At 41.8% G+C, this 23,872-nt stretch overlaps 1 protein-coding gene across 3 annotated transcripts in view; it reads right to left on the bottom strand.

Annotated features, from left to right (window-relative positions):
- The window catches only part of LOC114441038 (ADP-ribosylation factor-like protein 15), a 79,862-nt gene that overhangs the window by 40,188 nt on the left and 15,802 nt on the right, over positions 1-23,872 (bottom strand). For all 3 annotated transcript variants that reach the window (XM_028413780.1, XM_028413779.1, XM_028413781.1), the window contains exons 2-3: positions 9,361-9,505; positions 7,922-7,981 (exon numbers count right to left, since the gene is read on the bottom strand). In XM_028413780.1, the coding sequence (XP_028269581.1) occupies positions 7,922-7,981; positions 9,361-9,505 (205 nt within the window). The remainder of the gene's footprint in view (positions 1-7,921; positions 7,982-9,360; positions 9,506-23,872) is intronic.

The raw sequence follows: 23,872 nt of genomic DNA, 5'->3' as shown, positions 1-23,872 counted from the left end.
ACTGGTACTAAATGTTTGTCGTCACTGAATACACAAAACTACAAAGCGTCCCACCACACACTGCATACGCAGGCATGTTCCCTTGCTTTTAGTGGATGTACTTTCTCTGGTTAAAATTATCCTCCTCCGTCTGGTGGGGTTACTTCCTTTCCAATCTTGTGAATTGTTTTGTTATTGTTGCTCATTGTAAGGTAATTGCCAAGAAGTGACGAACTGTGAGGCTGGCAAATGTTTAAACATCACGAAGTGCTCTCAGTGACATTTACCTCCCCTCCCTCATGCTCTCTCCCTCCCTTTCTTCTTTCCTCCCCCACTCCTTCTACACTCACACCTCTCTCTCTGGAGTGGAAAGCTATCAGACAAAGTGGCACTTGAGAGATTGACTAGGAAGTTTCTCTCATCTTTGCCTGGAAATGGTGGAATGTCCGTCGTGTCTCATTGGATCTCGCTGGCAACTTCTGCCACCTATTGGTCTGACAGGAGGACTTCCAAACATGATGTCATGGCTCTTAGGGAGGATGCTATTACATTTCATTAATCAAATAAGTGTACCATGAATAAGACCTCATACCTTGCTACTTCTGCTCATTTACCTTCTGATTGGTCTTCCTTTAAAAAATGTGTTTATATCCTTTAAATAGCACATGTAATTAAAGTGAGTGAAGTGCTTTTAGATTGCACTCAGACTTAACTAACCACAAGTTAACAGCAGAGTACAAGAGGTAAAAACTGCATGTCAAGTACTGACTCATGAAGGGGAGGACTTATTGCTTTATTCATTTATTCATTCAATCAGTGAATTGAGCCTGCGTTAATGAAAAAATGACAGTATATTAAATTACCAAACTGAATCATGCGCTAGGTTTCGGGTAATTAAATTAACAAATAATCAGAGAGATTAACTCTTTGTAATCAGGTCGATGAAGACTCTCAGTCATCCAGGTCATTTTTATTCAGAAGGTTGAAGCAGGTTTCGCTGCTCCTCAGCAGCTTCATCAGTTCTAACTGTTTGATGGGGAATCAGGTTTATATGTGGTGGAGGACCTCAGTGGTTGGGTCTGTGTGAAACTCACGTTATAATCGGCAAATAAAAAAAAATCCCACCAGTAGTGTAGTCAGGCTGTCTGCTCTGGAAAAAAAAATACAAATTAATATTTTACATTTTTGTTTTTATCATTTCTACCGTCCTCGTATATCTTCTTCTAACTTCCCAGAATGGTTCATAGAATCTGTTTCATTTGCCTGGACATGACACATGTAGCTGTCACTGCAGAGAACCACACCACAAGCTATCATGTTAGAAATGGCAAGAGAGCAATAATTCTCAGTCAGTACAAAATATCATGGAAATGTATCTTGTGGTTCCATTGCATAATTGTCTACTGAGGCTGCCCTTGGCCAGTGACACTGGTATCTCTTACTTCTCCAGGATAGATTTAATCCCTGTGTGAGCTGTTAAAACTTTGAGGAGAAAAAAAAAAACATTATGTGTCAGGTTGTGGGAAATGTGTCCTTCATTTTAATGGAAGGTTTACCAACAATGTTTGTGCAAGACTCTTATTACAATAACTCCACTACAGCACTTGATGGGGTGGATTCTCCTACAAATAAACACAGTACACTGCAAGAGTCTTTTTTTAATTTGGATTTAAATAGCTTAGAATGTCACCGTCCTCCCTTTCTTAACCAACAAACAAGGTGTAATCACTTCAACACATGCTGCATGAAATAAATTAAAAAATACGAACGCATAACATTTATGCAGAATTTGCATTGAGAGACATCAGTCTTGGTAGAATCAACCAAATCTCCATGTCCACAACATATCCTATAATTCTTTTTTCTTTGTTTTGTCAGTTAAGCAAGCTACTGACGCACCTTTTATTATGAATGCAGAGGGTATTATGTATGAGGATTTTAGAGAAAATGAGAGAGCAAGAAGAAAGCTTGAGGCTATAGTCTTACAAGTACAGCTGACGGAAGCCATCCAGAAACTGAGCTGAAGAGGTGGCGCCTCACCTCAAATTGTTCTCAGAAACTAAAACCTTCTTGTGTCGTAAATTCTGGTTCAGGGTGTTTCTGCTGGATGCTCAGATGTGTTTACTTTTTGGATATAAAACCAACCCGTGCACCTCCAAGATTTGTGCAGATTGTAAAGAATGGAATAACAGCCTAGCAAGTAGGACAACAAAAAAAGTTACTCAGACCTATCTGACCCATTTAAAGTTCACAAGGACGTTTATTTCAGTGTATTTGTCTTGGTTTTGGATCCAGGATAACACAGGTAGAGATAAAGAGAGTGAGACATGCAGACATCTGCTGGTTTTACAAAAACAAGTGGCAGCAATGTTTCAGTGATAAGGTTATGGACTGAGTGTGATTTGATGAACCAAACATGAAAGACAATGCCAGTAAAACATAAGTTAACAATTACACTGGAAAAATCAGAAGCAGACCGTCTTTTGCTTGGATTAAGATTGCCTTTCAGTCGTTTGAGTTCCTGAATGAAAACAGCATGTGATGATCCACATTTTAACATAGTTTAAACCCTATTAGCATATATTTGTGTTTGGTATAAATAAAGCTACTGTTGAGGTCTGTTTTGTTGTTGTGACGCATGTATAGATTCACATTTCTGCCATAAATCCTTTTTTGGCAGGTTGTACCTTGAAAAGAAGTGTTGTTATTATGTCTTTTTTTACTCTTGGAAACATTTAAAGTAACCGTCTTTGAAGTCATCCTAACAAAAAACAGACAGTATTTTTTTTTTTACTTCACATAACAAAACAATACAGTGATGGGAGGACGCCCTGGAACAAGTGAGAGAAGCAATAGCAAGTGCTGTAATAAAGTTTGCTCACTTCATTGAGGAATGAATGAGCAGGGGCTGGAGCGAGGCTGAAAATACTTCAGCTGTTGATACACTCATCAACCTGCCGGCTCAGTTCCTGAGTAAACTCTTCCTGCAGGAGACCTAGTCCAAAACACACAACGCACTCTCTCTACATAACTATTATTTATATTTGAGATAAATAAGTAAATAATTTGGTTGTATATTGACTCGCGCTTCTCATCTGCTGAGATATTGTCATGTTTATAGATTAATATACGAGTCATGTGACTTGTTTTAAATGTAGGGTAGGAGATTTTAGAAACTCAGTGAGAGTCTGCCAGATTTCAAAAGTAAACACACGCCCCTTTCTCTCGGAGCTCACCCCGAAGCCACGCCTCCCAATCACATGGACGCGCATTACCTGAAGACGAGCTGCGGTCTGTGACTTCAGCCATCATGCACGTACCTCTCTGGTGCGTGCAGAGCAGGAAGAGAGTGACAACCAGCCAATACTCTGCGCAGGGTCCACCCGGAGGATTGGCTGATGTTTTTAGCGTTTTATAGCTTCCACAGATGATTAATATTCTTCGTTTTAATGCGAAACTGCCGAACTAATTGGTTGCTATCGGATTGTAAAGAGAAGTTACACTAATTTAACAAAAAGTGCATCAGAATGAAATCTCCTACCCTACCTTTAATCCCCCTCATTATTTATAATACATTAACCCAGCCCCATGTACCTCTTTATGGTGAATCCTTAATATTCCTTTTGTTTTTTCTGTTTGATCCTTACAGTATGATTTATGATTTATATATATATATTTATATTACCAGCTGGTTTGGTTAATGCACTTTCAAGACACTCTTCTGAAGGATCTGTAATGCCCCATTCAACCAGTATCAACAAAAAAAAAACAACTTCAAAGAAGGTAATATCCTTGAATGAGGCCTCCAATAGAGATCAGTTACCCTGCTGTCCTCAGAACTCTAAAATCAGAACAGTCTGCAGCTCCTTTAAACTCAAATGGCAATTTTACAAATTATTTCACTTTTGGTTTCCGATGCAAAGGAAAAGCTTCCCTGGTCGGTAACGTAACGCATACTGTGGTGATATTTGATATTAATAAGAACCACATTGGGCTTGTAATGACTACGAGTGGTTTTCTTCTGTGCTCACATACCTCCTTTGTCTGTTGGTAGTTATAGACAATTGGCAAATGCTCTATTATGTTTTTGGATTTTGCTTGTCTTTCCATATTTAAGAAACATGCCGAAAATTTTAGTGACAGGCTGCAGTTTAAACACACAGTGCACGCACCACACATACACAATTATAAATAAAACCACACAGGCATAAAGCTTATCAACAGCCACTGTAGACACTGAAATAGAACTGAATATGTGATAAATTGTGTGTTGAAAGCCTCAACTTTAAACCACAGCCACAACACCAAAGAATAACGTCAATGCTTGGTGATTATTAGGACCATTTCATCAGCTGTCACTGCGTGACATGAATGCACACTGTGAAATAGCCCGTCTAGACCTGACGTCATGTCACCGTCCACACACACATACACACACAAGCACATTGGAGGTGTCCTTCCCACCTAATCCCCATACCTGGTGCCAGCCAGTAACAAAAAGACCAGATGTAAAATTCTCAATGTCAACTAAATAAAAGATCATATTCCACTCTGCTGATTTGCTGTTGCTGTCCACCAATTAAAGTAATTAATCTTTATATCAGTATTTTATTAAGTGGTCAAGACAGACTGCTGCGTTTAAGAGGCTCTATAGTGAGAGCACAAAAATATCTTAATACTTAGCTTTTGGATTTCATTATTTGATTTTGCCACAAAGACACTCTCATTGTTCGAATTTCTTATAAGTAGCAGAAGACAAGTTACACAGCCCTGATTTGTCATGCTGAGACTGCTAACTATCCCTAAGATGAAAAGTGATCTCCAAAGATCAGGTTCCTGCAATAACCAGTAAACCTGTTCTTCAATTAATGGAGCAAAGGCTCTCCCTTTAATATTATTATTTAAATGTTAAAAACACAGATTTGCAAGACAGACAAGTTCTGATTGCATTATGTGTTATTATAGTTAGAAAATATATTAAACTCACATGCACGCAAGAACAGCTTGACAAATGGAAATTGACATTTAGACCTCCAGATGCATTCATAAAGAGAGGAAGTTACAGGATGTGGATAATAATACCGAAAAAAAAAGGACAAAAACCGCAGCTGAAGATGAGAAGGAAAACAAATTAAAACAAGACAGCAGAGACCTCAATGACAAATGCATGAGTGAGACAAACATATAGCACAGCCTGAATCGTAGCAGGCATCAACATCAGGGATACACACAGGCTGATTTGGGGCATGGTTATGCTGTGGCTACACAGCGTGAACAGCAGCTCAGTCTGTGTCTGCACAATGTGTTGCAGCTAAAATGCTGTGTGTATATTGACAACACGGGTAAAAGCTGCACCTACATGACTTTATATCTTGCACTATTTCAATGAAAAGGAGGAGTACTGGTTCAAAAGCCCACACTAAGTACCATGCAAGGGTCACTCATAGCTCTCTTTTGTATGCAAGACTTCTGTGCATGCCAAAGATTTTGAGGTCAACATCTTTGGCATGTGCCACGTGCTCGCTTTTTAGCTTTTTGTCTTCCACATGATCTAGGTTGACCAACCGTAAGCCTTTCCAAACAAGCAAAGAACACGGACAGAATAAATGTTTAACAAAAACATAACAGCCTGGGATTAAATGAATAGCAGCAATGTTTTTTTTAACCTGCCCCTACGCAAGAGTTGCTTTACATCTCTGACTGTATGTGAGAACACCTTACTGATGTTCAATGGGCTTTCCAGTGAGGCAGGAAGGATATGCACATGAACAACTTCACTTCCTCACGCCTTTCTCCAAGTGCTTCATCCCTTGCTTAGTCAAGCCTGAGTTAAGAGAACAAGCCACAAAGGTATTGTGTAAAACAAGGTTTTCAGGGTCAGGAGTCCTGATGTCTGTGCGTCACATCTTGTATCATTTTTCTGCATCATTGATGCAGTGCAAAATAACATAAAACCAAACCAGGCATGTTTGCTTGTTTTAAAGCCATAGGGATAGGGGAGGAAAACTAAGCACTGACAGAAATGGAAGTGTTGAGAAACTTGCAGAAAGGGGCTGTTCTAATCAGAAAAGGATCTGACGGGCTCGTTATGAACACTATTGAATGGAACATGCTGCAAGAGCGCCAACTCTCTCGACTCAACATTTACGTCACTTAAGAAGTAGACGCCTTCACACATCAAAACAAAACAGGCTGCACGTCAACATCTCGCCTAAATTTAATACTGTGCTCCAATACAAAGTAGTCAAGTAGAGGCGTCAAAACATCACATGCTTGTTTTGACCCTCTGAAGCCCATCCATAACGCATGACACCATAAATCGCTCAAATTCTTGTGCTCTGTGTATTTACAAGAAAAGAAGCAGGGAGTGAGTGTCCAGGCAGGGGGGGGGGGGGGGGGGGGGGGGGGGGCAAAGAGAAAAAGAGACCAGATTTCATCATCCTTTGCTGTGGTGGCAGCCTATACTTACGTCTCTAAATCAAATGTGTCATCCGTGGGACCAGTGTTTTTCCAACCACAATAATGTTACTGCCACCAGATTTAGTTTGACCTAATCCAGAAAAACCTCTTTTGAAAACCCCCTAACGCGCTCTGTCCAAATTTGGTAGCACCCTCGTTGGTGGTCCCCTGGTGCCTCTTGTGTGTGTGTGTGTGTGTGTGTAAGAGTGTGTTGTGAGTGTGTGTCTGTGTTTCATCTTTTCAGAAGTCTAGGTTGGGTGAGCCTTCAAAACATACGCTGCACCTGTCATGTGCCGATACACATGTATCACAAAAGCAACGTAAATTATTTTAACCCTTACCAAACAATACAAGTCTTCACGTCACTCAGATGTTTGTAGTATCCCTCTTTTAAATGTCCCTTTAAGGACTCGTGGAGCATTTGTTCTGTTTATGAATCTCATCCTCCACCTCCAGGTCCCTCATCTGCACTTATTAAACTACTTCCTCGAGGGCTGTAGGTTTCCAGGAATAACAGACCGCAGGTTGTACACCCACTTAAGGAAACACTAACAGGTTTGACGTCTGTATGCACATGTCTGAGTCTGATCAAAAGGTGTGATGCTACTGGACGTCAAAACAAACATCCCTCTGCATCCCTGATGTACACTTGTTTGTGTAAGCAAGTAAAAGTGGGGAAAAGGAATGACATTAAGCAGATTTTGTGAATAAAGAAGCAAAACATTATGATTAGATGGTAAAAACCTAAAGCTGAAACATTAATGAGAGCATGCGCTGCATATTAAACTGCATGAAATCGGGTAAACGGGTTAAATTGACGTCTGTATTGTTGTGAGTTAAGCATTAGGTACATTCTGTCAGCAGAAGGTGACTATGAGCCCACAGTGGCCCAAAACAATCTACAGTTGCTGTAGCACTCAGGTTTATACACATCAGTCTGACACGTTCATTCAAGATTTTGATTTTTTTTAAAAAAAATAAAAAATTAGGCATGGACATCGTCTGCAGTTGCCTTTTCACAAATACAGCTCACAGTTCTGTGTCTGTGTCTGTGTCTGTGTCTGTGCCAGACGCACTCTGACCTACTGGAAATGCTCTGTTAGATTTATGTGAGGGGTAGCAAAAGCATGTAGGAGGAGTTTTAGCCTTTTGGGTAATGATGAGTGTTGTTAAGTCGATATCCAGTGTCAACAAAGGAGTGGAAAGTAATATAAACACAAAAAAGTATGATGCTCTATTTAACAGAAGCAACACTGTCAAAAAAAACCCATTACTGTGAGTCTGCAGATCGTATTACAATCGTATTACTTTTTCTACTAGGAAGAAGAGAGTCCAGCTAAAATCGTATCTGACTTGAGCTGAATACTAGATACAGATGCTCCAGGTGAAAATTTCACGACTACAATAAATGGATAAAACTATAAAGTTAGATTGAAAACACTACAGCATAACAGGCTGTTGGCTGGGCATGTGTGTTTCTTACCTCCAAGTTCTTTTACATTCAAGATGGCATTTGGAAATGGCACTGCTTTGATGCTGAAACCTGCAGAGACCAAAAACAAACATCCATTATTGTAATGTCATAAATAAACTTTATGTGTGTGTGTATGTGTGTGTGTATGTGTGTGTGTGTAGGGTTGTTGTTTTCACAAGTGTGGAAGGCACACTGTGGAAGTGATGAGAGTCCATTTTCTCACTATTGATGGTAATGTAGCCAACATTCCTAAAAGCTGACTTTTAGGAATCCATTTTCTCATTAGGTTTCCTCAGGATATCTGGTGTACCTTTTTTTTTCCAAACCACCAGCTGGTGAGCACACAGAGGACTTACAACATATTACAAACACAAAAGAAAAACACTTTGTGTGGTCCAGCTTAGCAAAACAGAAAAACAAGAAAAGCTAAACAGAAAGAGTGTTTTGTTCTACGCTGGGGTTAGTGGAGGATAGAACTAACGTCTAAAATGCTACCATCCATTATGTGGATCCATCCTGCGGTTGCGTTCGGGAAATAGTGGGAAATGAAACCCACTGTCATTTTATGTTGCTGAAATTATGCCATGGTGGGAATTCTTGTGAGCGATTATAATTTTCAAAACATCTAAATTAATTACTATGTGTAGCTTTTTAGACACATTACAACATTGCAAAATCATGAAGCAAGAAGTGAGGGGAACCACAGGAGACTTCCCCCCTTTGGCCCTCCTGATATCCCTTCCTTAGATGTTGGCAGGCACACACAGTGCTGACAGCTAAATCTCATTTCAGGAAAGTTCACTAAAATAATTCTCTGCTTAGATGAGTAATCAGCCTATTTTATCTATAAAAGCGCAGACAGGTGCTCACTCTCTTGAATCACCCCCTGCCACAGAGACGTACACACTAACGGTTTTAGGCAGCACATTTGGGAATTACTTTATATTTAGCCTCAGCTGGAGAAAGACTAAATCTAAAATGGAACTTCTGCAACAGCTCAACACTGCTGCTGTCAAAGCCAGAGGAGGAAGGAGGAATGTCGGTGTTCTTGAGGGATTGCATTGCATACATGGAAAGCAGAGTGCTGACTACCAAGAGAATTATGTACTAACCCTAAAGCCTCCTCCTCTTCTGGACACACTTAACACCAGCCTGCCTGTTTAACTGGAGGAGAGAAACTGAGTACTGGGTAGTCAGACATCCTGATATCCATTCTGGCACAAAAAATGAGACTTTGGAATACAAACTGAAGACATTCTTCCCACTATTGGAAAGCTGTGATACCTGGACAGTATTCACTGTGATCTGTGATTCAAATCGAAAAGACAGCATGTTCTCGAAACAAACATTTTCAGAAGTTTAGAAATCTTGTATGGGAACAGAACATTGGTGTGAGTGTTGAGTTTCTTCGCTAGTACTGAAGTATATTCATCTTTCTCTGCTCATACCTGTTGTGGGAACGATGCCGTCGCTGCCTTCACTACAGAGGCGTGAAAGCAAGCTGGTTTTTCCAGCACCTGTCAGGCCGATGCACACCACATCATACTCAGGTCTTGGTGGCGGAGGTCCTTTACAGCACAGTGCCCGAAAACACTAAAAGAAAAAAAAAAAAAACGATTCAATGAATGCAATGGAAAACTGACAGTAAGGGGAACGTGGAGGCAGGGGGGGGGGCAGGGATTACAATATTGTGTTTTTGCAATCATAAGTAAATATTCCTTGAAAACACTTTTGTCTCTCTGACAGTGCCAGAAGTCTCTCATGGCGCTGCTGCTGGAAACCCCACTGCAGATTCCCAGTTGATATAACAAAGATGAACAAAGTCTTTACCCAAGTGTAACCACAAGAAATTAAGCAATGACAAAGAACAAATACTTGGTTATATGATCTAATGTAATCATGTCAAATAAAGCAAAGGTTTACATGAAAAAGGGAGGCACAATTGAATATGTGGGTTAGCTGTGTGTTATGCATTTCACCGCTGGTGCAACATGTTTTGTCTGCATGTGGACCCTGTCTGATTGGGCCCTTATGGCGGCCAGAGGCAGACCTGTCACTCCATGAATCACGACCTGGGTCTGAAGGCCTGCTGTGAGACATTAAGGGGCAAATGCAGTGTGAACCGTGAATGAGATCTTTAAACCTGTGTGGAGAGATCAGTATCCAAAACTAAAAAGAGATCTCTTTTATTAGCAAGACAGGAACCAGTCTGGACAAGGCAGGGCAGACACACACCGTCTCCCACCCATCTACTATATCACATTTCAGGTGGAAGAACATCAACACAAGATTTCCTACTGCTCATGTCAGAGGATGACCCTGTTCAACACACCGTTACTCTGTTCGATCAAAGACTAACAAGAAGCAAAACACTAAATGCGCATGGACTGCTGCACACACACTGCCCAGGTAGGTGTGCTCAGGCACACCATCAAACAAGTTATCACCGTACGAAGAAGCAGATTTAAACATTCCATAAAAATCTTGAAGAATTCATGTTATTATTGAGGTAAATGCTGCAAAATGAAACAATTTTCCTCAAACTGGCAGCAATTGTTACAAGATGCAACCGCTGCTTCTTTCAAATTGGAGGGGAACAAGAGATCAGCAGAGAGCCTTTCAGCCTCAGTTCTACCGCGGACCACATCAGTGACCACCAGGGTCAGTTTTCAGAGTTGTGCCAAAACAGAGCTGCCGTTTGATGGAGATGTGGGGAATCTGCCTCAGCAGAACCAGACGGCGGCTGAGCAACCCGACCCCCCCGACTCCTCAGTGAACCCGCCAGTCTGCTCAAACAGGAAACATTCTCCTCTTCCAGAAAAACGGTAAGATCAGAAACACACGCGTGTCAGATGGGGGAACACATGTACAAACGTGGTTTGATGAGGTCACTTTTCTGTCTTGCTCCCTTCTCCTCTTGCCAACACTAACTGCCACCTACCTTCCCTGAGGCTACATGTAAAGGTTTCTGTGGACGAACATAATCTGCCTTTCAGCTGTCAGACCTTTGAGCTGATCTTTCAGAAGAACCATGGGGCTGAAATATTAAATCATTTCTAGACCAAGTGTACATGTCAAAGAAGAGGCAACAAAGAAGGACGACTATGTGGGAGCAGAAAGAAAGGAGGACTCCCACCAGGGAGTTAAGATTTCACAACAGTTACCAAAGGAGCATCCAGGGCCTGACCCTGGGGTCCCTTCATACACAGTGGCCCCTGTGAGAGAGAGAGTTGGCAGCTTCCACCTCTGGCCCTCTTTGACAGCACAAGATTGACGAGGAGAGTTTGGTCAAAAGGCTCACAGGAGTAAAATAAATATGTCGAAAGGCTTTTGCTTACCTTGAAACATGCCCCTCCCCTGTCAACCACACACTCAACAATTTGAGAATCAGTGTGCTGTGTCACTGAGACTGGGAGCTCAAATGAGGCTCATCCTCTGAAGATGACTATGTACATAAATCTCCAAGGGATCCAGACAAACAGCTGCAATGGAGATTATATATTCAACAACAAGCAATGGGTTATAAAAATATTCACGTACAAACATGTACTATCAACATAGACTGAGACAGACAAGTGTCCGTGGAGGCTTGTCAGCTTTAATTACTTGTTTATTAAAGCTACCATTTGACTCCTATAGGCCCACCTGTGCATTACAAAAAGAGGCAGCCGTCCTGCCAAAACACTCAACATAAAATGTCTGTCATTCCTAGACTTTATTGATTAGCTGCCTCTTATAGGATTGGATATGTTTTAATTGTCCTTCCCTGAAAGACCTGCCGAGACATTACCTCACTGTTGTCATGAAAGCTGATTAGCTAGGCTTTATGTAAATGAGAAACACTGCCAAATATAAATATCACTAGACATAGCCACGCTGCATTTTTATATAGATGAAAAAGATGCATGACAGAAAAAAAAAGAAGAAGAAGAAAACAGCAGTGCTGCAGCCTGCAATTAGAAAAAGATGTCAAGACTTTTAACGGGTGACATAATTCGGCCTCCTGGCAGCGGACCAGAACTCAAGTAGGCACTGAACATATTAGCATTTAGCCTCGTCTAAACAATGGGGGAGCCCATATTAAGAGTTAAAAAGAACAGCAAGGATATGAAAAGAATACTATTGCTGCCTATCTGATGTCATCATGAAGCCTCTTGACCTCAAGTCTGTTCATTTAAATTGAGTGAATACAAGACATATTATCCATGGATATTTGGATAGAACATAAATGGAAAAAGACCAAGGCACACAGGGTTCAGCAATTACAAACTGAAGAGTTCAGCTGGAGTTGAAAGATTTTGAGGAAAACCTTTCCGTCAGTGAGTCATAATCCATCACGCTGCAGATTCACCTGACGTAGTTGAAGGGAACAGGAGCCAGGCTCCTTTTAGAAAACCGCTTTGTATTTTTAGAGGTAATAAATGTGGGTTAGAGGGAAGCCGCTACCACCGCAGCAGACTAGTTCATGTTTCACTCTCGTACTCTCTGGCTACTGTCGAGACACCACAGGATGGGAAAATAGGCAGTAGCATGACAGCATGTTCCAAACTGAGGCACCCCTACAAGCTTCCAGTTTCTATGGACTGGTTGTTGTTGTGAAATAACTAAACTGAGGATATATGAAGGAACTGATATTGCTTCATCATACATAATGATATCCTGCTTGTATGTGCTTTGTGTCATTTTGCTTAGGAACAGACTTAAAGGCCAACAGTAAACAGAACATGTGAACCAGACAGCAACATATTTCATGTAATGTCTTGCTAAGAGGGCTTTTCTGAAATATTAGGATTCGTTCATATTATGTTTATCCAGGTGTTAAATGCAACTGCTGACTCAGTGTAGATAAAGAGGGTGCTAACATTCAACTCCACAGACACTTAAGCAACTCATTACAAATCGTAGGTATATTTCAAAATCAGGAAAAGTGGGTAACAAAGTGAGTGTGAATAACGTATCACATAATCTTGTTGAAAAAACAAATCCACTCTGGGAGACCAAGAATTCCAGCAAAACAATGAAATAAAATAATTATGATGACTGAGCTACTCGGCCTGGCCTTACAACTAGCCCCCCATTTACACATATGGATAAAGAAAATCTGTTGCCAAAATCTAGATATAGAAGCGTCTACTCCACACAGCGAGCCTATCGCATAAAAGAACATTATTTAAACCCAAGATGCGCCAATGATGTGCACCCAATAATAATCTCCTTGTCAAACACATCCTGCTTATCGGCTGCCCGTCACACAGCAGTAGATAAGCAAGAGCTGCTTGTGCACAGCCCAGCTACAGTGCTGATGAGTGTAATAATGCCTGCTAAAAACTGCTGTATCACATTTACCTCAAGGCATTTCCAGCAACTAGCAACACCTAAGCAACCATGGCTTAGTCCTTGGCTGCAAATTTATGTAAGCCGGGTATCTGACTTCCTGGCAACAGTGGATCTACAAGAGGAAAGAGGAGAGGAGGAGGAAGAGAACAGAGAAAGGACATCCAAGACTTGTGCTGGTCACAGTCACTGTAGACAGGCAGACACAGGACACGGATGGGCAAGTAGGCTGTTTTTATTTTTCCAGACCAAGTGTCGGGACAACACTTGCGTGCAGGGCTCACTCCTGACCTTTGGAAATGACAGTCCTTTATATGGGCGTCCCAGCGGAGCACCGGCGCTAACAGCTATGTGTGTAATACACACCAGCCACAGTCATAACACAGGCTTGCAGTGGAGAAGGACATACAGGAAGGCAGTCTGTCAGGGATGAAGGAAACATAGAGGGGAGCAGGGGAGGTGCAGAGTGTGTGCAGGGAAAGGGGGAGTGGGGCGGTGGATGGCCACATTCATTCATCCTCATTCATCTTCTCCCCCCCTTCAGTTGTTGTTGTTATTTGCCGCTTTGAAGCTGGATGGGGGGTGGTACTGAATCTAGTGTGGTTCAGTACAGTGAGTGAAGGGGGTGTGTGTGGGGCGCACTGCATGCCATTCTCGTTAAGGGGCGAGAGAGACATGCTAGACACACAACGCTACGTACTGGACTCTTCCCATGCTTAGCTGTTACCACGCAAACCAGATCTGGATCCCCAACACACCTCAAACCACCCACCACCCTTAATTCTACTTCATAACTCTGTATTTTTGTGGTTTCTCAAATCATTTCAGTGTTTTCCTGACTACCACCGCCTCTCCTCGGGGAAGGTGCAGGCAAGATACCAGAGGCACAATACTTGTTGCTACAGGCATGATTGACTGTTTTCTTTAAACCCTTAACTGCAAGATAAAACAAACAAAATGTGGATTTGACAGAAAGATCTTTGATATGCCTTTAACTGTAGCTGTGGGTGATGAAATACAAGATTTACTGCACTTCAAAAATGATGGCCAGTTCAGGACACTAAACAGGTGCCTTTCATTACCCTGCATCAGAAATAGATGCCTGAACAAACACAGACACCTACACACACACACGTGCACACACGCACACACACACGTGCACAGACAGAAACACAGACGCTGAAAGAGTACACTGGAACATTTGGGGTATACGCATCACTCCCATTCCATGCCTTGACGATGCTCATCCAGTTGTGTGGAATGTTTTTGATGCAGTGAATGTTGACTATGTCTACTGTTGACTTCAGCAGCTTAAAACACAATATCACAGAGACCTCCTGGACTGAAATGACAGACATACAACAATAATAAGATGACCCTGTCTACACCAGCTCATCATCCCATCTAGTGAAGTAGACCGTGTCTTACTTAGGTTTGACAAAACAACCCACAACCTATAATGCCTGCTTGTGTCTGTGTATGGAGAGGCCCTGTTTTAAAGCTGATTTGCTTGTCACTGTTTTGCAGGCACATCATCCCCTTATTCTAACGTAACAACCACACACTCGTACTCACTCCCTCCCTCTCTCTCTCTCTTCCTCCCTCCTATCACCCCTGCTACCCAATTCATTCATCCCACTTCTGTCTGTCTGGCCCTCGTTTCAGAGCTCGAACACCATTGCCCTGATGCTAAGGTGTCTGGACAAGGAGACAAGCTGGAACACACACACATGCACACACACAGAAAGCCCTAGAGTGAAGTTAGAGCGCCCCCCAGCTTTTTCTGGAACATACCACATCGTATCCCATTGAAAAGGGAGTAACAGTGCTCTGCTGTTTCTCCCTCAGTAAATGTAACTGAATAAACAAATGCACTAAGCCAACTAGGTCTGGAACATATTACATTTCCTTTATGTCTTGACAGACAGACCGACCAGAAGGAAGTAGGACATGCAGCTTTCATAAAACGCCAGAACATTTCCAAATAAATCAATTTGACCACAGTCAACACAGAAATAAATAGAAGAACTCACATGTACTGCTTGCTTTTTATAAACAGAGGTGTAATAACCACATTCATTTGGCTATCTGGAGTGATATGACTGACAGTTTGGAACATAAAGTTATGTTGACTGTCTAAGAGACAATCAATATAGGCCCAGACTATGGTTCATGACTCTGTGACAGGAGCAACCACCCGGTTTTCCCACTTCACTTCCCCTTTTCAGCTCCAGTGTTAGCATTCTCCTATCTGGCCTGACATGGTAGCTTGTGACCCTGCGTGGTTGAGGAGGAGACCAGATCAAAGGCGGAGGAGCAGCCTTGGAAAAACACTTGGGCTGAGAATGGTCGGGATATCTGTCAGGAAGCCTTTCCCATTGGGCTCACTAGTGCTAGGGTCCAGGGATCGAGTTACCACCCAAAAACGTCGACATGAAAGAGGGGGCGATGCTAACCCACAAACACGGGCTCTCCGTCTGTCCTCCGCTTGCTCTCCACAACCAATAATGTGTCCTTTCTTATCCTCTACACTCTGAGTGTATCTGCGTCACCCTCAAACAACACCAACTTACCACACACTACACTACACCCCCCACCCCCCGCACCTCAACCTCTTACTGCTCCACAACACTTCACCCCAAAAACACTCAAGCTTCATCACAGAGGATTAACAGGAAACTCTGACACAATTTATTGTTAATTAGACAGAGGGGCTTAGGTGGTTTTGCCACCCCAAGAGGGTGTTTTTCCCCCCACTGGGTTTGTGATGCTTTTAGCATTGTACCCTGGAGGACTTACACAAGAACTTCCACAACCTCCAGTTGCACAGAGAAGGCCTAGTGGACAGGCAGGAGTTGTTCATTGGCAATGATCAGGATCTAAGAAAAGAAGGATGCAGAGAAAGAGGCTGCGGCAGGGGAGGGCGCATTTGTACGAGTGTGTGGAATAAAGGGGGTGTTTAGGATGAGGATGGCATATATGTGTATGTGTGTGGCGGGGGGTGGAGGGGTGGGCGTCAGTGCTGTAAATCTTGATGTCACTGACAGGAAGACTGTTGCGGACCATTACCATAAATCTGACAAACGCTAAGTTGATGGGAGGCTGTATCTGTCTGGTCAGGGACCAGTCTAGACGGTCCTATTGAGGGGTCCTACAGCGTGGCCCTGTTTGTTTCTAACACCATCTGGATGTGGCAGTAAGTGCCCGCTGCTTTAGTTCACATACACACATGCACACACTCAAGTATACAATGTGCACAACTTCACAAGCCATTGCAAAGGTCCGGATCTTTATTTTATACAATAAAATACAACTCTAATATTATTTTTATTATGCAAAGGCAGTATATTAATGCATCACTTGATCAGGTACCAGTCCTTCATCCAAGTGTGCAGCAGCATACTATATAAGGTCGTGTGTCTGGTGATTATTGCTTCAGAGGTTAGCTTCTCATAAAAAGACTGTATCTTGCAGGAGAATAAATTATATCCCCAAACAAAAAGTGCAACACTTGACTGTGCACTGTTAAGATCGCAAAATGCCGTCACACAGACTTTAGTATGTACAGATGGTGAAAAATTCATGTTACATGTCTAAAAAGAAAACGTTTGAGACATGTTTAACTGACCAAAAATAGATTTTCTATCTATTCGAGTTACTGCCCTTTTCTTACAAAGAACATGTTCTCCCACTCAACAAGCAGGACAAGAGTTCACCTGAGGAGAATCTGGGACCGGTCCAAGAGCTGTGGAGTGTTCAGCCAGCACTACACGGGTTCTACGTTTGTCCCCTTCAGAGGGGCCAAAAGTGGGGCATGGTGCAGCATGAGGTGAACAGCCTTTCACTGTGGGTTATTACATACAAGTTTTCCAAACTGCACAAACGTCATCAACAAAGTTCATAACCGTAACATTAGTGAAAGAAACGTTAACAGCCTCAGGAGAAAAGATAAAAAGGCTGTTGTGAAAGTATAAAAACAGTCACACTGAGGGTGATCATGAATATAATGGGTGGAAGATGAAATGGGTGTGATGACTAAGATATTCACAGGAAAAATATAATGCAAACAGCAGGTCCACTAGACACATTTATCTGTCTGGAGCCTACCTTGGAGCAACTGGGTGTTTCGCAACATTTACTAGAAAAGTACATTAGGTAGAGAATGAGTAGGGCAGCATTAAGAGGCCCACCCACAGGACTGTTTTTATGTTACCCTCTTTTTATATAAAAGAAAGCAAGAGGCTGAGGTGGTGGCAAGGCAGCAGCATTCACAGACAGATGACACCTTTCCTTCATGTGACATCAGAGCGCAGATAAGGGGGCCACGGAACTGGGGGGGGGGGGTGAAGGGGTAACACTGGGTGCCATTATGGTATATAAATCTTGTAATTGGGAAGGGTGATTAGCTTGGCCGCATTAGCATACGGCGGCGGCAAAAACTTTGGTTTCCTGGGCACAGTGTAGGGCAAAAAGATGTTTTTCCGCACCCATATAGAGGATCAAAGCTTTAGGGGCCCCCTTTTGAAGGCCCTGAAACCAGTGTGCAAGAACCAAGGGGGGTGGGGGGCACCCCATCTCACAGACATAAAAAGGATGGGTGGATGGGGAGGGTACTTGTCCCATTTATAGCTCATTTTCATACAGCATCTATCTATCTATCGACGACTAACTCAATTTTCCGATAAAAACAAATCTAAGGGCCCCCGTTCTCCTTGAAACAAGTGTGGGAAAGTTTCATGCTTAAGAACATTGTCATTAAATGTGAAAGACCCCACCCCATTAACTATTTCTAGGCCCCTCTGAGACTGATGGGGACCAACCGAACAATAAATCTGTTTTTATACATTGTGCAGAAGCCAAGAATTAGGCTAATGGAAGGAGGGGGGGAACCTGGAAAACCATTTTCAGTGCAAATAAATACTCACGGGATATAAACAAAACCTCAAAAAACTATTTCTTCAATCATATGGTGTAAACAAGCCCTCAGCCTAAGGTCTGTCGTTTCTGTAGTTGTCAGGCAGGCCTCTACTCCTCCTGGTGTTAACCTTATAAGTGGCGTGCAGGAAAGGGTAAGCTCGACAAGAGGTTGAATGTTTGTGCTCTGCTACAACAATATCTTTTGTAGGCAGTCCTCCGTTCTATTGTACTTTAAAATATCTGCGATGTGTGTGCAACTGCAACAATACACCCTCACAGCCCAATCTTTTCAGTATCTTTATCCAGATGGACCGTCTGTGTCCAGCTGAATTATTCTTTCATCAGAAATCCTGACAATTGCTAAACATGCTAAATAAACTTTTGCATCTGCAAGTGGAGCCTGTGGAGCCTTAATAGAGTATATTAAATTACATTCATCCCGACAGCCACCATGTCAGTGGCAATAAAATTTACATATTGTAAACATTAAGGAAAGCAGCTGTGGGTGGGTACCATGTCATTCCAGAAACAAAATACCAAAGCTTCTGTTCTCTTTCTTCATCACTGGATGGGGGTCTGCTAATGTTAGCTGCCGAACTGGGATGTACGCTATTATATGAATCCTGTGTGCAAAGCTCATCCATACATGGGTGTTTGCATCATGATTGTGACAGCAGAAACATATGCCTCACTGCAAGCACATCTCAGAATTACATTTTTGTTTTAGTAATTTTTTACGTCACACTAAAACAAAACACAAACCAAAACACAGCCCAAGGTGCAAACAGATAAAAAACATGATTTTAACTCCACTTGGTCAAATGGAGAGATACATCAGTTGGTTAAGTTTAAAGAATTCCAGCTCATCACAAAAAAGTGCACATTTATAAAGTATTTTAAACACAAAGTACTGTAAGCGTTGTGAGTGAGTCCATTTACAAGGTTGTATAAAAGTATCACAGCCATGTGCTAAGTGGTCTTTCTCAGTGTGAGTGTGTGTTCCTTAAGAGACAACCTTTTTATAACCACACACCTCCAGTTTACACACTGATTTCTGGCATTTTAATGGCTAATAAATGACTGGTGCTCCCCTTTACTAATAATGGACTAAATAATAATAAAAACCCAAAAACAGCACGCTGCCCATAAAAACAAACTCTATGAGATAAAAAAAAAATGGCACAAAAATTGAAGTGTTTACATATGTATGTATAGGCCAGGATTTATATCATATGTGCTCTATAAATGACCTTTTGACGACCTTGTCTGGAACATTGTTTTCGTATGCTGCCATCAACATTTTTTGCCCTTAAACTAAGAAAGAAAACAGAATGCAAGGAAACACAATTAGGGCAGCTCAATAAGGGGTGAAAAACATTTACCTCAACTGTTTCCTATTATTGTGATTTGTTTGTTATGACTCTACATCTATGCAATTGAGAACAATTTGTTCGAGATTATTTGGAATAAAGAAATGATCCAAAATGATGCTATCTAATTCTGTTGCACAAGCTGCTATCGAATTCTCTATAATTGAGTAAGCGGGCAAAATTCTGTAGAACATAAGGGGGGAAAAAAATGAAGGATGAGCCACCAAAGCCAAACATCTGGTGCTATTTCAGTGCTGGGAAATCGCAGGTCGTTCTGTGCCATAACCTTTTAGATTGAGCATGAATCTTTGAGACTTTGGGGCGTTTCGGCGCGTTTGTCGGAAGTTAACCAGACACATTGTTTTAACCTTTGCCAGAGGAGCCTCTGTCTCATTCCCAGGGGCTGGCTGTGTAAAAGGGTCAATGACTTCAATAGGCCTTCATTAAGCACAGTTAGTGTCAACAGTTAATTATGCAAATTAGGAGACCCCTCATGTGGTTTGTGGGTCCCTGGCCTCCCCCTTTCATTGCAAGACTCACACACACACAAAAAAACTACCACCCCACAGACACACACACACACACACACACATATAGCACATACATTACACACACTGTATGCCATTCATACACTACTTTTCCTCCTCACTCATTTCTTGTCAGGAATCAAAAATGGAGTGTTACGTGCCGATACATAAATGGAGGCCAATGAGGCCCCTGAGGTCTCCAGTGGCGTTTTTTTGCCATCAAAGAACCTCCGGAAGGTTCTTGCTGGGTGAAGCTGAAAGCCCACCAAGTTCTCCTCATCAAGACTAGAGAGTGGGGGGCATCTGTGCCCCCTAAAAACAAAATGGAGGAAAAAAATGCATCAAAACAGTCAATTAGGCAAAAATGCATGACAGCCAAATTCAAGCATTGTTTCTGTGACGGTAATGACAGCCCTCTTCTACACATCAGATGTCTGCGGCCCCCTTTATTTCCAAAGGCTGGGAAGCCATCAGTAATTAATAATCACACGCTTTGGGCCCCTCAGTTGTGACTGGCGGATTCTTTGTAGGACCAGGCTCAAAAACGTCAAAACCACTTTCACCTACATCTCTTCAACCCCATCGTCACTACGGTAGTTTGCGTCCATCACAAATGGCTCGATCGCTGCTTGCTGTTTGGTTCAGGTACATTGTTTAATCGGCAATTTGGGTGGCTCCACTTCATTGTGTGGGGCATCAGTTTTACCCAGCACCCCCTTACCCCTCCAACTAAACCCGTTCACCTCACACTAATTGAGGAGAGATATGGTTGTTGGGGGTTGTCAAATGAAATGGCCGCCCTCAAAACCTGAAAACTGTTTACGCACCACATTTGCTTTTGGAATCAATCTCTTGGTTATTATTGTGTTTTCCTCAGAGTTTTTTTTTTCCTAAGAAAGAAAATTTCTTAAAAACAACCATCTTAGCGCACTTATGCAACAGTAAATCAAAACCAGACTGGCCTCCTCTGGTCCAAAAACCCACCAAGTGAATCTGTGAGAGCCAGGCTCTGCTCCGTCATCATGTGATACAGGTGATACATTTTCTTTTGATACAGTAAAGAACATCTCACAGCATCTCCATAACGCTGTGGCAGCAGTCTGATGATTCCTGAATCATGGGAGATACCTGAAAGCCAAATGGAGCAATGATGCCTGCATTACTGGTTTCATTCACCACAGTTTACAGTGGCATGCTCACACAGACAATTCCAAAATAAAAGCTAAAAATGTGCTTAGATGTCATACAGTGCATATCCATATGGAACTAGCACAGGCTCCGAAGTACATCCAAACTGACCTCTTCGTGTGTAGTGCAGGAAAAGTATCCTGATGGTATTTGCCAATATTTTTGCTCACATTAGTAAGATAAGATAAGATAAGATAATCCTTTATTAGTCCTAAGTATTGAATGTTATTGCACGTTATGATCCGGTATGGTGAAAAATGAAAAATTGAAAAATGTACATTATATACATAGGAGCTAAAAAAAAGTTATTGTACCTAAAATTAAACAGCAACTATGAGGTTAGTGTGAAGCGTAATGAGAGCGGTGTCCAACGTCAAAAACTTTATTTTTTCAGTATTTATTTTTGGATTGGCAAACTCAGTTGCCTGACATCAATTGAATGGATTGTTTTAACTGCTGCAGTAACCGAACATAAAAGGCTCTTTCAATAACCACAACAACAACAAAGTGGAGTGGGCTGCAGAACAGATCCCTAACAGAGAAAAGACTATAAAATCTGAAATACAAATGTTAAACCCAATGGGTTTATGCTTCTCTTAATTGATTCATTTATTTCACACTCTCTAACATTGGTGGGTTATGTATAAAAACTGCGTCTCATGCACAGACGTGTCTCGAATCAGAGCTGAAAGTCAGCACTTCAGCCTCAAAGTTTCATTTCAGATCAGATTTGTTGGAGTCAACACCACAGAACATGTGTGGTTAATACTGAATAACTGCAGCGTGCCTGTGTGTGAAACATGAAGAAGACAGAGAAGAACCGGGGGGAAAGTAGTCTGTGTCTGTGTGTATGTGTGCGCATGCATGTGTAAGATACCACTATGCAAACTGTAACATGACTAAATCCCACACAGGGAGCATTTCACTAAAGCCAATGGACTCCACATGTCTTTTCTACTTCAAAGGGGACAAAAAACATATCACATCATACAAGCCCATCCTCCTCCTCCTCCTCTCCTGGGATAATACTAATGTAAGTCTTTTTTTTTTCTCCAATAAAAATTGGCAAGTGTAAACTGTGAGATTGGTAAATGATTATAATCACTCGTGGTTAACTGTATCACTTCTTCACCAAGTGTATCTTCAGTGCATATTTTCTCTGCATTATCCTGACACCTACTGGATGGCCACATACTTTCAGTGCCTCACAGGAAATTTATGCCATATACACAGTTTTTTTCCTGAGAGACCAGCACATAAAACACTGTGAAAAATCTACCCACTGTAACATAATTATGTAAACAATCATTGTGGAATTGCCCCCAGTAAATGAGAAACAAAACAATTACTTAAGAAGCACAGCAGATTAACACCATGTGAAGCTGTGCAACAGCCTGCTATGATCCAGAAACAGCATGAGCCAAGGACTCTGCATTACTAACAAAATCATACTTTACCGGAAGAAGACATGGACACCAGACAAAAAGTAGAGAAGCACACACACACACACACACACACAGGGAGAAAGATTAAGAGCCAAGGCTGATGGACAGATGTTGTGCGTATGGCAGTATTGCGCAAAGGAGCTTTCATAAACGACTGAGCACAGAGGGAAACATTTACTTAGTCAGAGACAGGAAAGAACAGTCAGAGGCCAAATGTGCCATGATCCATCACAGGCCTACCTATGACAGCGCACAGTGCAACCTGATTCAGAGGTAGCCTATAAGCCCTTCCTGAGGCCTGCTTCCCCCAAAGAGAGAGCATCCAGCAGCCTACTAACTGCAGATGAATGTCAATGACAGCGGGGGTCTGGGAAAATCTAACTTGAAAGTAAGTACATTACGGGGAAAATTCAAGGTGTTTCTAATCATAAACAATATTAAACTGGTGCTGGCTTGATGGAAAACTGATTTTAAGACACATGTCAACAGCAGGAAAAGTAAGTGGACAATGCAATACTCACAGGGTAATGGTTTTAATAGATTTAGGGCAAACGCAAACATCTGTACTTGTTAGTACGCAGAGGGCCTTGAAACATTTCGTATGTTTTTGTCCGCTTTCATTTTAACTTTAAATGAGTGAAATCTATAGCACACAATAAATAAGCCAGAACAAAAGACAGCGATCTTTCTTCAGACAAAACCGCTTGAGTGGTGCGCTCCTTTGGTGTGGCTTCTGCCTGCTATTGCACACTGCCTCAAACACCACAAAAAAAAATTCACCACTTTCATTTTGCCCTTTAACCGCCCAGAGGTTTTCCATATATCCTCTTATGACAATGCTTGTTAATGCCTCTTAAAAGAAACCACAATAAAAAGCATGTGAGGTAAAATATTTATCAAATGACTAAAGGAATTTCCTTTACTGGCTTAAGAAACCTCAGTTAACCTTTTAAATATATTTGTTTATGATTTGCTTAGCATGGCACATATTGTATCCATAAAGCTCATAACATTAGGACATCCATGCAAACAAAGCTTACTTTATATGTGCTCTTGGTCATAAGGTTAGAACAGGAAATGATAATAAAGTAATGTGTATGAGCCAAAGTGTCTCAGGTGACATGATTATGATAAATTACAGCAGGAAGTGTGCGGATGAGCTAATGACCAGATCAGTGA

Source organism: Parambassis ranga, chromosome 9, assembly GCF_900634625.1.
Source record: "Parambassis ranga chromosome 9, fParRan2.1, whole genome shotgun sequence".
In the NCBI taxonomy this organism is placed as follows: Eukaryota; Metazoa; Chordata; class Actinopteri; family Ambassidae; genus Parambassis; species Parambassis ranga.
The sequence above is the reverse complement of the archived record's forward strand: the minus strand, read 5'-3'. Positions and strand labels throughout refer to the sequence as shown.